At 38.7% G+C, this 16773-nt stretch overlaps 1 protein-coding gene across 27 annotated transcripts in view; it reads left to right on the top strand.

The window, feature by feature from the left end:
- AFDN (afadin, adherens junction formation factor) overlaps positions 1-16773 on the top strand; it is a 130262-nt gene that overhangs the window by 108020 nt on the left and 5469 nt on the right. For 8 of the 27 annotated variants that reach the window (XM_083830024.1, XM_083830004.1, XM_083830025.1 and 5 more), the window contains 10 exons: positions 1-66; positions 225-298; positions 832-950; positions 1935-2129; positions 2410-2501; positions 2946-3134; positions 5479-6501; positions 8361-8396; positions 12758-12892; positions 14770-15283. In XM_083830024.1, coding sequence (XP_083686150.1) covers positions 1-66; positions 225-298; positions 832-950; positions 1935-2129; positions 2410-2501; positions 2946-3134; positions 5479-6501; positions 8361-8396; positions 12758-12892; positions 14770-15283 — 2443 coding nt within the window. Of the gene's footprint in view, positions 67-224; positions 299-831; positions 951-1934; positions 2130-2409; positions 2502-2945; positions 3135-5478; positions 6502-8360; positions 8397-12757; positions 12893-14769; positions 15284-16773 lie in introns of those variants that run through there. The other 19 variants (XM_083830011.1, XM_083830020.1, XM_083830019.1 and 16 more) reach the window with 13 other exon arrangements.

Consider the following 16773-nt stretch of genomic DNA (forward strand, 5'->3'; position numbering starts at 1 on the left):
GGTGCTGGTCAAGATAAACTTGGAATATACGTCAAGTCTGTTGTGAAAGGAGGTGCTGCAGATGTGGTTAGTAATAGTTTTAAACATCAGAATTTCAGAGGTGGAAAAATCCTTTGCAAATACTTTTAAATCCTTTATTTGCTAGTGTGAATGAATTGTTTTCATTTACACCAAGTTAGTGTTGGTGCATGATTTTCTTTTTTCTTTCTTGAATATGTAATTAGGATGGTCGTCTGGCTGCAGGGGATCAGTTGCTCAGTGTGGACGGTCGAAGTTTGGTGGGCCTGTCCCAGGAAAGGTACAGAATGCTTTCACTCAGTGTCTTTACACAGAAAAAAAAATAAAGCTAGGGTAGTAGTTAACTGAAAAAAGTCTTGGGCTTCCCACCCCCATACCCCCCCCCCCCCCCCCCCTTAGGCTTTGTCTCTCTTCTTTGTTGTTTTTTTTTTTTTCCTTTTTAAATGACTCTCTGTGTTATCTTAGTAACAAGAGTTTTCAGCTCAGAGATGATGTTACACATTTGGGCTGTATCTTTTAGCAAGCTGTTCTTAGCTCTAATTTTTAAATATTTTGGCTTCTGACAATTACCTGCAGAAGCTGGAAATACTTATATGTAAGCGTATCATCTGTTTAGTAAACAGACTAGCTTCTAGCTGTTGTTTTCCTATTTTTTCAACTGATTTTAAGTATTAGTCAGAAAAAATAGTGTTTTGTCAAACAAAAGGTAACTAGAACAAATACGAGGGAATTGTGACATTAAAAAATGATGACAAGGAGAAATAAGTAATACAGTGCCTGATTTTGTTTTATTTGCTCTGACTTCTATTGCAGGGCTGCAGAACTTATGACAAGGACAGGTTCTGTAGTAACACTGGAAGTAGCAAAACAAGGAGCAATTTACCATGGTCTGGCAACCTTGCTTAATCAGCCATCCCCAATGATGCAAAGAGGTAAACAAACAAGAATAATATTATATATAACAATAACAGCTTTTTTATGACTTAGAATGCAGAAAACACAATAATTCATAGTAACTTGCCAAATACTACTAAAGCATTAAATCAGACGAAATTTAAATGCATAGAATGGAAGCATTTATTTTCTTATCAAAAGTTCATATGATTTTTAAATACTGCTTAAAATTATACTAGTCTAATCATTAATAAGTGTTTTGCATTTTTGCCTTTTTTTAAAAAAAAGAATTTAAATACAGGCCTGGTTTTGAAATAATTTCTATTTTAATTAATGAAATATAACGAATACAAACGTCTTTATAACTTCAATAGCTTTTCTATCGCTTACATAAAAGCTTCCCTCCTCCTCATGGAGTATGACTTCCCTGTAACCAGAGAGTGTAATGTAATTACAAAGGGAGAAAAACAAAAACAGAAACCCCAGGAACGTGTTTTATTTAGTTTTTAAACTAGAAATACTGAAACCTATCTTCTTAAGTTTGTGTGCCTGATCATAAATTCTTCAGTGTTTCTCCAATGTTATGTTTTTATCATTGTACTTCACAGAGCTAACATGCAAGTCTTACGTAAAATATTTTTATAAAGGAAGTCCTTTTCTATATATACTATAGAATAGAAAAGAATGGGTTAAAAGAACAAATCCTTATTACCACAGTTTACAACACCATCCCAGTTGCCATATGCCTCTATGAGTCAGCAAGAGACTTTTTAGTAAGGCACATTTGGCTTTACCAAATACTGTTTTATCTTTTCAAAAGCTCTTTTGAAGCCATAAAAATCAAAGGAATCCTGTACCGTTGATACAGAAGTGGAATTGCATATCTGAAGAAGCAAAGATTTTAATAATTGCTTTACCAGAAACTCATTTTTTCTTCTAAATGCAAGGGAACTCTTGGAAGGAGTATGCTAGACAGTAGTTAATATAAGTGAAAGGGGGAAAATATATATCAACTGTTACAGTTTCTGACCGCCGTGGCTCAGGTAAACCCCGACCAAAGAGTGAAGGTTTTGAGCTGTATAACAACTCCACGCAAAATGGGTCACCGGAGAGCCCTCAGCTGCCATGGACAGAGTACAGTGAACCAAAGAAGCTGCCAGGGGATGATAGATTAATGAAGAACAGAGCCGATCATCGCTCCAGCCCCAATGTAGCAAGTAAGAAAGATTATCCTTCTTTTAGAGGTAGATGCCTCTTCCACTAACTTTAAAGACTGTTGAATTCCAAAGGGGTGATTGGTTTTTTTGTTGTTTGTTTGTTTAAAAAAAAAAATTGATTGTTTAAAATAATTATGTAGTAGCAATGTTTTTGGAGCAAGCCTCTTGTTAGAACTATTCAGAGGAAAAATCATACTTCTGTTGTGAATACTGTTGTTTTGTTAAGTTATGTAAATTAATATTAACAGGCACATAAATGCTTCCTTTAACTTTCCAACAGATCAGCCTCCAAGCCCTGGGGGAAAGAATGCTTATGCATCTGGAACTACCACCAAAATAACCTCAGTCTCGACTGGAAATCTTTGTACAGAGGTCAGAAGTGGCAAGCAAAATGCTGGCTATTAAACTTTCCTAAGCTATCAATAGGATCAGTGTGCTTGAGTCAAACCAGTGTCTCACTTAAGTATTTCAGCATAACGCTGGTGCTAGTGACTGGGTGGGGGGTTTTGCTTGTTAAAGCTTAATGAAAGATTGAGAAAAGTTTGGGTGATTTTCATGAAATTTTGTTCACGAAGCTGTCACTGCAATTTCTTTGGCTTATGCCAATATTACGTACTTGTTTTCAGACCATAAAAACATTAGTCATAACCACAGTTTATATTTGATACTGGAAAACCTCCATATCTGTTATTCCAGACAAATAATGCTCTCAGAAGGCAAAACAAAACTTATAGGAAATGCATGTTTAGAATAACATTCTGTAGAGATCTGCATTATAAGAAAAATTCTATCTTACGTTCTTTCTACCTTTTTCAGGAACAGACTCTGCCTCCACGACCTGAAGCTTATCCCATCCCAACACAGACCTATACTAGGGAATATTTCACATTCCCAGCTTCAAAGTCCCAGGATCGAATGGGTCCAGCTCAGAGTCAGTGGCCAAATTATGAAGAGAAACCACAGGTCCAGGCAGAAAGTAATCACTCGATCAATAGTACAATGCAGGTCAGAAGCTATTTCTTTCACTGTAAGAAAGGAGGAGGGTGGAGGGAGGGGTGGAGGGACAGAAACTGCTTGATTTCCACTTCCCCATTTGCTGAAAGCATTTTTGCAGCAACTCACTATGATCTCAGAGCTGTTGAGGATAAACCATACCGCAGATGAGGGGATAACTGTGCTTCTGCCAAGGCTGACCTGGGTTCAGAAACCCTACTTTTTTACCTTCTTTTTTTTCTCCACAGAATTTGTGTTATCAAGTTATGTAGACCTGTTATCTCGGATATTTTAAGTCCCTATTACTCAGGATAATGGAGAGTAGACAGTAGTATGGTTTATCTTGTAAAAAGTTTTGTGGTTTTCTGAAAAGTAAACTAAACCTTCTAAGAAGGTTTATGTGGAAAAATCTCTTCGCTTGCAGGGCGCATTGGTTAAGTGACAGTGAAGTATTAAAAATTAAACAGAACAGTATTTTGAAACTTATCCAAGGTCTTCACTGAAACACATTCCCTTTTCAGATAAAAAATAAAAAAAAGGAAAAAACTTTAAAGCTGCATGATTTTTTTTGCTTGCATTGATCCTGCCCTGTTACCAAAATGCAGATGCTTCTTGACCTAAAATGAATTTACAACCACTGTACCTTTATAAAAGTCAAAAGAAAGATAATGTTCTATTCTTTGTAAATGATGACTTTTCATTTCCTGTATGGATTTGAGTAATCTTGGTTGTCTGAATCCAGTCGCTGCGTCATCTTTTTTTTTCCTCCTAATGCACCAGAGACAGCATCATCACTCAAAAATACGTATTTAGAGAGAGAAATTGTTGTTGCTGTTCCTAATTTGTGATAAAAGCTGAGCCTCACACCAGGCTTGGTATGTTGTTACTTTTTGAAAAGCAATGTCATCTAAGTTACATTGATACTGCATCATAGAAGCAAAGGAGAGTAGTATCTCTGCCGTAATGGGATGAGCTGCCATCTGGACGTGCACCTCTCCCCTGCTTAAGGTGCAAGCTTAAGTGAGTAGCTTAAATGAGGCAGTTAAAACTGATGAGATGAACCCCATCTGTTAAAGTTGTTGACAGATGCTGAATTTGAGCTATGGTCTTAAGGCTGAGAACATTGAAGAAATGTTTTCATAAAGCAAGCAACTAGAAGCTTTTAGCTCCCTACAAGCATTGGAAGCGTACACAATTTTTCCCCACCATGCAATACTTCTAAGTTGACATTAGAGGAAAATAGATCTAATAAATAAATAAAATCTGTTAAATCTTTACAGTGAAAGCTGGGCTTGTAAAAGCTGCCCGAAGCTACTGACTGATGTGAAACGCCTGTTTTCTGTACTGAACGCATTAGCAAACTGTTTGCTTAGGTGCATCTTTACAGCAAATCTAACACAAATAGCTGTGTGTTCAGATCTGCTGGACTAACAGAGCATAAAAAATACACTTGTTCATCTCAAAGAAGGCATTCTTTTGAGGTCACAGTTAAGGTCACTGATGGGGGGAAAAAGAAAAGGAGTTTGCTTTGTTAGTCTTCTCTCGCTTGTTGATAATTGGTACATTATGTGTTCAGTGCTTAGTACTTCCTAACATTCAGAGCATGAACATTTGCTTCAAGAAAATCATTAACAGATTTGATAAGCCTAATTTATGGCCCAGTATTCCCTTTCAGGAGGTAGTACGGTGCAGTGAGACCTCAAGCTTGAATACAAAAAGACTTGGGTGTTTGACACACTAAGAAAGTGATAAAAGCACAGACCAAAGTCTGTGCCCCAAATGCAGGTAGAACTGCATTGACTGCATATGACTGCCCATATTCCGCACCCATGAATGACTGTCATAGTGAGAGCTTCCAGCTGGGTCATCTCCCTTATTAACGGAGGAGGGTGGGCAGAGGCTCCCTCGTCTTTCTGTTTGTCCTCCCAATAGGAAAAGTGTTCATCAAGCCAGCTGAAGCCTGAATGGCAGAGCTGGTGTGCTGGAGCTGCTGTGCAAGCTGCCAGGACTCTTGTGTGGGGTACGAGGGGGTGTCAGGGAGAGGCCTGAGAAATTGTGAGAGCTGGGGAAGTTTTTGGCTTGACCATTTTGCATTCCTCCTTCCTCCCAGTCCAGGTTTCCAGCCATTTGAGAGGTTGCAAAATCTTCTATCACTTGTACGAGCTTAAAGAATTGAGAAGAGTATTTTATTATTGGTTTTGGGAAACTCGCTGGGCATGGAAATGCTGAACTTCACTAAAAGCAATTACCTTCACCAATAAGAATGCAGTTTGTGAGCCATTTAGGCTTTTAGGATTTCAAATATGTTTTAATATAGAAAGACCATGAAATAGATGCTTTGTTTAATTTTTTCCAGCGCGTGGCTCGTTCCCAGGAAGAACTCCGAGATAAAGTTTTCCAGCCAGACAGGAATCGTTTGGAAGTTGTTATACGGAAGGACGTGGAGTACATTGATCGGAAGTCAGACAGCGATCAGTGGATGAATTCATCTGTGGATTCCAGCACCTCTAGCCAAGAACACCTGAACCATTCATCCAAACCAGTTTCGCCTGGTTCTTGTTTAACTAAAAGTGGACCTGGCCGTTGGAAAACTCCAGCTACGAGCCAGCCCACTCCAGTGGCCATTTCCCAGCCCATCAGAACAGATCTTCCTCCGCCACCACCACCTCCTCCAGTGCATTATGCAGCTGAATTTGATGAACCACAAATGGATTTGCCTCTGCCTCCCCCTCCTCTGCCAAATCAGATAGGAACACAAGCGTCTTCCCAGGTGGCTGCTGCTGAGCGTAAAAAAAGAGAAGAGCATCAGAGGTGGTATGAAAAGGAAAAGGCACGCTTGGAAGAAGAACGAGAAAGGAAGCGTCGTGAGCAGGAGAGAAAACTGGGCCAAATGCGTTCTCAGCCCCTAATTCCTGCTCAGCCTGTGGTTCCTGCTGTTTCCCTCCAACAAGTGAAATCAGAAAAACCTTCAACTTTGCAGAGGCCTCAAGAAACAGTCATTCGAGAGTTGCAGCCACAGCAGCAGCCTCGGACTATTGAGCGGAGAGATCTTCAGTACATTACGATCAGCAAGGAAGAACTGTCCTCCAGCGATAGCCTCTCTCCAGATCCCTGGAAACGTGATGCTAAGGAGAAACTGGAGAAGCAGCAACAGATGCACATCGTGGACATGCTGAGCAAAGAGATTCAGGACCTTCAGAACAAGCCTGATCGTACAGCCGAAGAGAATGACCGTCTGCGCAAACTCATGCTGGAGTGGCAGTTCCAAAAGCGGCTTCAAGAGTCAAAGCAAAAGGATGAAGATGATGATGAAGAGGAGGATGATGATGTGGATACTATGCTCATCATGCAGCGACTGGAGGCAGAAAGAAGAGCAAGGGTAAAAGGGGATAATCCTTTCTAGATAAAAGCATAGTAAATGTTTATCTCGGTGGGTTCTCTGGATTTGTTTGAGTATTTTGATGTCCTTATAGGGTAAAGGAGGATGGAGCTGTCTTGAATGTCTTTGATTTTTAAAATCGCTATAGGAGCCATCACTAGCTTACAGTGGCTTTACCATTTAAGTGATGAAAGTACCATAGCTACCTATTAGAGAATCTAAGTCGGAGGTCAAATTTACTTTTCTGGTTGTGGGTGTAGAAATTCTCTTTAGATAAAGGGATTTTGCTGTATAGCTGGAGCACGATTAGAAAGTTAAATATGGGATGGAATTTGTTTACAGGAACGCAAGCAAAATGATTTGAAATTACAAAAATCTGTAGCAGAATTGGGGACAAAAAAAATCCTGTTTTATTTCTTTTTTTGTTCCTCAGGTAGAGTTACCTATCAGAGTTCTTACTTATAGTCTTGTGCCTGTAAGACTGAATACCTCCTGTTTCCAGGGAACTGAGGTTCCACCATGTTGGTCCTCTCCAAGTAGAGGCTGGAGTATGAGGCAGACGTTACTTCTACATTTACCACCACCTCAGTGGGGTGACACCAACAGTGCTGGGTGGAAGCGTTAGTATGAGCCTTGTGCTTTTGGGGTGTTGTAACAACTCATGTACTCTGCCAAGGGCTCCAGCTCAGATGTAGCCAGATTTTGCATAGTGTACAGTTTAATCAGTATTTGAAAAGGTTTGCTTACCTTACCTTCAGTACCGTGACAGCTCATAATATAATTGAGATAATGCAACTGAATAGTATGATAAAGCTTTTATCACTCCACTGGTGGTGGTTGTCTCTCAGAATCTCTTAAATCTGTTGTTACTGGGAAGCAATTCCTATAGGAGAATCGGTTTCTCTTTTCTGAATAATAGCACTGATACCAAAGTTACATACCAATAGCTGTGCTCTGAAAGGCTTAAAAACTAGCTCTGTAATACACTGTATTCTGTTTATCTTGAATAGCTGGCTTAGTTCTGTGATAAGCAGTTTTTACTTGTTGAGAAATGTTTGCATGTGTATTTCAACATTCAGAAATTGCTATCAGCTTGAGTAGGATTTGAGTTCAGGATTGTTTTGGCCGCTTGATTTCCTAAACTTACTCTTCTCACATTTGCTGCAGTCTGCATTGCTTTCCTTTTTTCTTGTGGCTAACTGTATTGCTGGTTAAAACAATAGATACCTCAAGCTTGGAAACTGAAGAAAGGAAAGTTTAAATGTATAATTGGCAAACTGATTGTGTTAATAATATGTTACTTGTAGCACATAGGCAGTTATCTGTAGACATAAAAATTATCCATATAAAACTGCCATTTTTACACACAGTCTTTAACGTTTTACTGTAACAAAACTTAAAAAAAGAAAAGTCTTTTGTCGTTAATAGAAAGCCAGTTGTGTTGTATAAAATAACTGTCTTCTCTGCAAGTGCTGGATTTAAAATACTATTTGTGCATAAAGGTCTTCCTTCATTTTGGAACATTTTGAAACTAAAAACCACTAGTTGTCTGTTTGCTTCAGTTGAACTGCATAAAGTTTGCATTTGAGTTGCATTTCACTGTCTGTACTACAAGAGATGCAATAAATAGCATCTCTAGAGAAAACCTGAGTTTCCAATGAGTCAAACCAGTACCGATATAAAAAATGGATTATTTGATTGTTTGCATTTCTTTATTTCAGGAATTTGCCAAATTCAGTTCCTTTTCTAAAGCAGCTGACTTAACAAATAAAAGAAAATGCTTTTAAAATAGAACAAGTCTAACCTATCTTTGTTTTCACTGTGCATCTCTCTTTTTTCCCCTTTCTTACTACCTGCAGCAGACTGCTGTGCCAGCAATCTCTGTTCTAGATTTGGTATGTTCCTTTCCCTTTAATATCTCTTTCACGTTTCAATTTCTGATTATTAATAACCATCCTATGTGCTTGGATGATGATTTGCCATCTTTGGGTGTTCAAAAATCATTTAGATACAATTAACAGTAAGTTAATTGTACGCATGCATTTGAATGTTTCCAGATGTGGTGACTCATTTCCCTGTGTTTCTCTCCTTTTAGATGTTATGTTCTGCTTGCAGGCTTGGTTTGTTTGTTGTAGCAGTGCTCTGATATAAAGCTGTGTATTTGATGTTTTGTAATTGTGTTTATAAAATCTACTAAGCAGTTCATACGAACAAATTGTGAGGTAAGATTTCTTCCTTTCTCTTTCCACCCTTTCAGGCTTTAGAAAAGCTTTAGCAACACCATTCCCTTCTGATTTGAAGTGAAACTGTCCTGAGAGCCTACTAATACAGATCATTTAAATTCTGTTGATAACAAACTTACATAGCCTATTATATCGGCTGTCAGGTTCCCATCCTACCCTGTGATGGCTTAACACGCTCTTTCAGCACATGCTGAAACCTGCTGTTTACAGGTGTTAAAATCTTCTCATTAAAGTAAAAGTGGATCGTAAACTCAGAAATTACTTCTGAACTAATATTTCCAACTAGGTCATGTAAAAACACAATTACTAAGTTAGCATATTTTATTTTCTTAAATTTCAGTTTCAATTCGTTAATACCATTCTCTGTCATCTGAAATATGACAGGCTTTTAAACTGGGCAAGTAACTGCTATGAATTCAGTTAATTCTGTATTTCGTTGCTCTCGGTGGAAATGGCTACGTGGAAAAAAAACGTGTTCTGTCTCTGGAAATATATCACCTTCACGGTGTATTCTCTGTAATTAGTGCCCTAGCTTGAAAGAAGGGTAATGCTTGCAAGTCCTGTTAGTATAATTAATCTGTGGTGCTGGAAAAAGCTGTAAATATCACTGCTCAAAATACAGATTTGGATATTAAGCACTTTTAATATGCATACTTCAGTAAATGTATCTGAGGTGTTCAGTTTTGTCTCTGTGTGGTATATCAGTGTCAAAGAGGTGAAGCATGTAAGCTTTGGACAAGCCAGGAGTCATGGAGTTTTCAGACTTAGTATCTGTCAATATTTTTTTCTTATTACTGCTCCTTTATTTATTTGCTTTTTGCTTAAGCCTTGGTCTGTGGACCTGTGACCAGGTAGATAAAGTTCTTTGCCAAGCAGGCTGTAAACTTCTGGACCTTTCTGCTACAGAAGGTTGTGAAGGCAAACAGTATCAGCAGCTTTAAAAAGGGATTAGACGAATGCATAGACATCATGCCTGTAAGTAGCTAATCAAAGGATTACTCAAGGGTGTACCAGCTGACATCTCTACTACAATGCTGGGGAAATACTAGAGGAATGGACCACAGAAATGGCCAGGCTCACGTGCAGCTCTCCTTGCCCTTGTCAGACACGGAATACTGTGCCAAATGGATCAGTGGCCTGAATCAGCAGAGCATTTATGGTGATCGTAAATGTAGCCTTAAAAAAAAAAAAAAAAAAGCTAGTTCTGAACTAGATTATGTTGAAAGCCATAACCAGCAAATACCTCTTTTTTTTTTTTTTTTTTTTTAGAATTTCATTTTTTTCTGATTTTCATACTGTTCACATGACTGGGTATAGTTGCATCTCTCCTATGCCACTTCATATACTCAAGAACTTCCTTCTTTTTAGAAAAACAAGTACACTTCAAAATGCTCAATGCTTTTCTGTCTGTATGTTTGACATGAGCATTGGTGATATCTGTTCTGCTAATTAAATGGCACATAAAAGCAGATGAATCAATAATGCATGAATTGACAGCTTGCCTAGTGGTTGTGTTTTTAAAATCCCTGGGCCACTAACAAGTCTGACCCAGCTTCAGTTTACATCTATACCTATTATTTATGACAAGTTCATCTGGAGCTTTATTTAAAGCATTCTAAGCAGTGCTTGGAGAAATTCATTTTATTTGGAATCTGAGACTCGCTGAATGCGTGCCAGTCCCATGCGTATCTTCACATTTCTGATACTCCAGACTCCTCTCTACTTCTCCCTCCCTGTTGTTCTCCTCTGACCCTCAGCTGAGGGCCGTGTAGGGATCTTGAAACTGTGTGAGTTCAGTTTGGATTGCATGCTGTTGTATGCAACCACCAACACACATCTTTGAGCTCTCTGGCACGCCTTGCCATCCCAGTGCTCTCCCTGCCTTGGTCTGTGAAAGCTCTGAAGCAGAAACTAGTTCACTAATTGTTAAAGAAATGAACTGTCCCTCTGTGATAGCTGCGGTATTCCCACTTGTGCCTTGTATATCATTTCTGGCCTTTTTCCTAGGTATTATGTTTAGAATATGTTCCCACTCAGATGGGTTGTCTTCCACAATTATTATGGTCACGTGTTGACATCGGTTCCCACATGGCACCCTGCCCAGTTTTCCCTTCTTTCTTTAGTTAAGGTCACAAGAAAATAAAACAAATCAGTCCTACTGCCACTTTAATTTACTTAGAAATATTTTGTTGTTCAAGTACATTTGAATAGGGGTATTTGCTACTAAGCAACAAGGTATCCACGCAGTAACTGGGGATCAGTAATTACTGTGTTTAGTTTTTCTGTAAATGGGATTGGGACAGAGTCAAGGAGTTCTCTGGTATTTTTTCTACTGTGCAGTTTTTTGCTTTTTTTTTTTTAGAGGAAATTACTTCTCTTGTATGTACTCTTCCAAATTAGTAGCTGTCTTTCCTTTTGACAACACTATTATCTCCTCTGCAAAAATAATGTCTTTTTAATAAACAAGACTGACAGGGTCTTAATGCAAGTAGGCAGTAGGTTAATTACTTTATTCCTTGCTCTATATTATATACTGAGCTTCATCTTTATGTGATTTTCAGTTAGGAATTAGAAAAGTTTTAGCTCCGAATAAGAGGAGTTTACTCAGAAGTAGCATTCTTGAGTATACGTTGCCCAGACTCCTGTCCAAATTAAATTATTATTTTGTTCTTTAGCTTTCATGCTCAAACATAGTGGTTCTTAATACTTCCAATTGGAGGGGGTTTTGCTGTGGTTGGTCTGAATAGTTGCTCTAAGATAGATACGCAGTTGTTTTCAAAATGCTGTTGTATAAGGTCGTAAGATCACTGTTCACGTAGCATTTTTCTTACAGCTGAGGTAAATAATTACTAGAAAATTAGTAAAATAAAAAAAAATGTTCTTTTTAGGACTGATTATAAAATTGATTTGAAAACCTTGGGACAGTATCTAATACAAAGTTCATATGCTTTAAAGCACACTTCTTAATTAAAAGGGCGGGGGGACGACACAACTACATGGAAGTTATCCTCGAAAAGTGTTATTAAAACTAAATTTCTCTTACTATCATGATTGCTTTGTGCCTTAAGGCCCTTTCTGTATAAATGTAACTGGACTGTAGAAACAAATCTAGAAATAGAGAAATAGCAGTATTAAATAAAGCGTGTAGTAAAGTATACCAATCAGTAGAAAAGATCTAATGAAAAAGAAAAAAATACTTTAAAACATATGTCACAGTAAGGAGCAAAGCAGCATGCAGTCCAGTTAGTTTCTATTTTTGAATATTATTGTGCCAGTGAGTACTCCCACCCATCACGAGCAGATGCTGTTAGCTTAAGAGAACCATGCAAAGTTTGGATTTTTGCTCACTTCTCTTATCTGCGCAGTGTTTATCACAAGCGTGCATGAAATAGCATTGTCTGTTGGACGTTTGTTCTTCTGAGCTGTTTAATCTGAATTGTCCAAGATTTCTTCGCCTTGCTCTCTGTTTTTTCCAAAACACATCTGTTGCAGATACAGTGGGAGATTTTATTTATCTCCTGAGACTATTTGCAGACTTGCTGAATGAGCCTGTTACTTTAAATGGATTGACCCTTTGACTAATGAGTCGTGATTTTCCGGTGATTAAATACTAATCCAAAATGAAAAACCAATTGGCTGCTGGAGTTGGGGGCTGTTGCTTCCAAGTATTTAATTTCACTTTGTGCCTATGAGACTGATTGCTGAAGCAGTCTGGAGCATGAGTCACATCAGTCTTTTGCTAGGGGTTCATATACGAATGCTAAAAATGTCTGTTTTTGCTTTTACGTAGTTCTGTGCATCCCTTCCCCCCCCTCCCCCTTTTGTTTTTGTAGGGACCTTTAAGGAAAACAGTGTAGTAAAGCATGCTTTCAACAGCTGAAAACTGTACTGTATCAGTAGTACAGCATTTTCTATTGAATTGAGTTATTTTTAGATGTAAATACTTGTGTTACGGCTTTTTGAACCACCTTATCTTCGTGAGGGATGGGCAATTAAAAGTTTGTCTCTGTTAGTTACAGGACGAAGAACGCAGACGGCAGCAGCAGCTGGAAGAGATGCGCAAGCGGGAAGCGGAAGACAGGGCCCGGCAGGAAGAAGAGCGCCGGCAGCAAGAGGAGGAGCGAACCAGGAGAGAGGCTGAAGAAAAGGTTATGGTCTCCTGAGTGCTGCAGGAGTTCTTATAGGCCTCTCCTCTTTTACCTGGCCAGTAACAGCTCGGGTTTGGGCCATCGGGGTTAAATGCACTAGCCTAGCAATTAAGGTCTGGGCCCATGGCTTCATTTTACCAATACAAAACAAGGTGATTCAATAAACGTGCCATTTGTGGTGGCTACAGGTCAGTGGTATTGCAGAAATAACACAGTAGGCATACCAGCTGGAGGTTTTCAGGAGTAAAAAGGACTTGCTTTCAGAGCCTTTTCTACAAGTTACAGCACAAATCAATTGTATCTCCTGGATTTCTGTAGCCCCAATGTGACTTCTGTAGTATAATGGTTGAGTTAGTGGTGTTGGGCTTTGCTGTGTCTCAGAGATGGCACTTGAAGTATTTTTTGCAGTAACTGCATTAGAGAGAAAAAAAATATGAAATACAGTGGAGTGGAGATGAGTACTCCGTATTATCTTTCCCGTTTCAACTGTGGGAGGAGAGAGAACTTCCTTAATTGGTTTATAGAAAGGAAGAAAACTTTAGCAGATAAATCACTGTGTAAACAAATTCTAAAAATCCAGGCTTCTAGATTGCTTGAGAACATCATACATGTAGTTGAGAAGCTTTACTGTTCAAAAATAGGAGGTAAAGCACTTCATTTGACGTTTGGGTGATAGGTGAGAAGGAAGGAAGGTGTATCTGGACTCAAGTATGTAAACATACACTGTAGGAAGAAAAAAAACCAGCTCGCTGGCAGAAAAATTGTATCAAAACCAGCCTGTCTCGTTTTCTGACAGTGATGCAATGCTACCAAATGACACGTGGATAACATGCTTGAAAGGATTTTCACTGAGAGATCTCAACTAAGATGCTTCTACCAACTCAGAGCTCAGTGCAGTCTGACCACATTGATGGCTTTAGAGAGCAGTACAAGGAGATGAATTTCTTGTTTTTGCTGTAGATTAAACAAGATCAGATTTTCTTTTTTTAAAAATAACTGACTCAGGGTGTTGAGCAGATAGAGTGAATATTTTTAAGCACATGGATTAAAAACAAAAAGGAATGCTCAGATATTCCCAGCAGAGGTTATTCTGTGCTTAGACATTTTTTTTTTTTTGTAACTCATGGTGTCCAAATACACATTTTCATTTATAATCAAACAAGCTACAGAATAAACCATTGTATAAATTTACAATGTGGCTTAGGCAAGAGCTGAGCAAAATTAAATGCTATAAAGTTTAAAACCAGTAGAAGTCTTAAAATGGAAAATACATAGGAGATATTTCACGGCCATTTAAATAGTCAGCAGCCTTGTATAAGTATCATTAGCATGTTTTTTTTAGAAATGTGTTTTTTAAAAATGTTTGTTTTAAAGAAGTTCTTTGTAATTGGATTTTTACGTGAAAGTAGGTTTCCAGCTGATCATACTCAAAGCTTCATTAGGAGCCATCTATTCCAACACTCTGATTAATTGACATTGCATAAGGCTGCAGCAGAATTATAGAGTTCCTTTTTTAAGATGGTAGCTAATTTTAGTTATTTTCTCTCCCACAGATTCTTTACAGCATTAGTAAATATACTCATTATTAACTGTAGTTACATTTTCAGTAATAAATGCTGGAGTTGCCCTTGGTTTACTTAGGCAAGTGCCTTAGTTACCACAGGCAGTAGTAAATGTAGAAATAACAGCAATCCTGTGTTACAGGACGAATGGTGTTTTTTTTCCTAGCAATAAATATTCTTTGAGTTCATATGGATGCATTGCTCATTGCCAAAAAAGGAGACAAAAAAGATGTTTGTAGCAGTGATGGAAAACTTAAATTCCTTAGGCTGAAATGTCTGTCTTACTGTGTTTTTTTTTTTCCTCTGGACTTGCAGAGGCGACAGGAAGAGGAGTATTACAATCGCTTAGAGGCTGAAAGGCGCAGGCAGCATGATGAAGCAGAGCGGAGATTGCTGGAACCTGACGAGCCTGGTCTGTACAGACCTCCACTTCCACGGGAATATGAACTCCCATCCCCAACCCCTTCATCTAACGCTCCTCCTCCCCCACCTCAGCGAAACACCTCTTACCTCAAAACACAGGTCCTCTCCCCTGACACGATTTATACTGCCAAGTTTGTTGCATACAATGATGATGAGGAGGAGGAGGATTCCAATCTAGCAGGTCAGGATAAGTACTCCGGCACAAGAAAATCTTATGGTGACTTTCCTCCTGCCACCCTTAAGCCACAGCAGCCCTCCCGCCAGCCTCGCCCAGTTTCAGATGGCCTCTTTCTTTCCAACTCATTCCAGTCATCTCCAGTCAATGCCAACAGTACTGCTGCCAAAAAAAGCCAGCCCCCGCCCCCACCAAACAAACCGAGTTTCATCCATGCCAGCAGCTCTAAAGGTAGACTCTATGAAATCAGTCTTCTCTACGGAACTATCCTCGTGTCTTCAACTCTGGTGCTGTAGATCGAATCACTTCCTTTGTGATTTTTTTCACTTAATCACTATTTTCACTATGGTGATCTAACTTAAATCCAGATGTTAATGCGAATCTTCCAATTTTTAATTGTGTTGATCTCTCAAATTTCCTTGTTCCTTACCCCAACTCTTCAAAAGTAAAAATTCATCTTTTGCACACAATGAATTAGAAATTGTTTTAACTGTTACTACTCAACCAATCCAAAGTACTGTTGGTTTTGGCTTTCACTCTGTATCTTTCAGTGATTTGTTTTGTATGACTGACCATTGGTTACTCAGGGCATCTTGGAAGTATGTCTTTTTGAACACAGGAATCTTTTTTTCTAATGGGCTCGTGAACAGAGCTATCCTCTGCTTTTGGTTGTGGTACCAGGTTTCTATCTCTTATTAGAGTGTGCAAATGGCTTTAAAATGACCTTTCTAGATAAGGTTCTTAAATGTACAAGCACCAAGAGACATAGAGACCATGCAGTAAGTTTAATTCATTCAGCACCACTTCTGTACTTCAGTTTTGTACAGTGCAATTTTCTTGCAGAGAGGGACAAAAAGATAAATTTAATCTTAGTGCCTTTTGCCTCGCTCCTTCCCTTCCGTTCTGCGCCCTTATTTCTTTGCCTCCTCATCTTGTTTCTCTTACAACTCCAAGTGGGCAACCATAACGGAGTTAAATTTTGAGTGGAGTTCTAGTTGCCAGTAACTTCAGCATCACATTTTATCTGCACAGTATCAGTTTAGCTATGCTCATTAATTCAACGCTGATCCAGTATAAAGTTCCATGTTAATTTTTTTTGAACCTGCTGTTGCAGGAGAAATCTTACATACTCTACTCTTTGAATATGTGTATGGATGGATCCCACACTATCTGCAGGTTATGAATATAAGATTTTGTCTTTAGTGTCATCTGCTAGCATTTTCCCTGCGTTTTTCTTCTTCTGTATTCTTCTGAAGGGAATGATACCCCTGACGTTCTCCTTGTTTGATCTTTTCACTTGTGTTAGAATTAAATAGCTGTCTTCACAACCAATTCCAGCATGTCAAATCATGCTTCTATAAAAAGGGTAGAAAGGGTAGTAAGTCACCCGAGAAAGCAAAGGGAGGTGCTTATGCTGGCTTCTAGCTCAATGACTGTCTTGCTGACTAGTTTGGAGTCTCGGTGACAGATGTGGAAGCCTATGTATGGCACATCCCCGTTTACCTTTTTGGCCACCAAATGCATTATGAAAAGTACTTAACTACTTTGATCAGAGAGGTGGTATTCTCTGGTCATAGGGAGCATGCTAGCTGCAAAAAAGGTTCCGTTTATCAGAAGCATTTCTAATCCAGCTACAGTAGTGTATGAATATGATTTAGGATATGTATGAGACTATACAAGTATACAATGCTCTCAGCCTCCTGCTTGCATCCTTTTCAACT

Source organism: Anser anser (genome assembly GCF_964211835.1).
Source record: "Anser anser genome assembly, chromosome: 3".
NCBI classification, from domain to species: Eukaryota; Metazoa; Chordata; class Aves; order Anseriformes; family Anatidae; genus Anser; species Anser anser.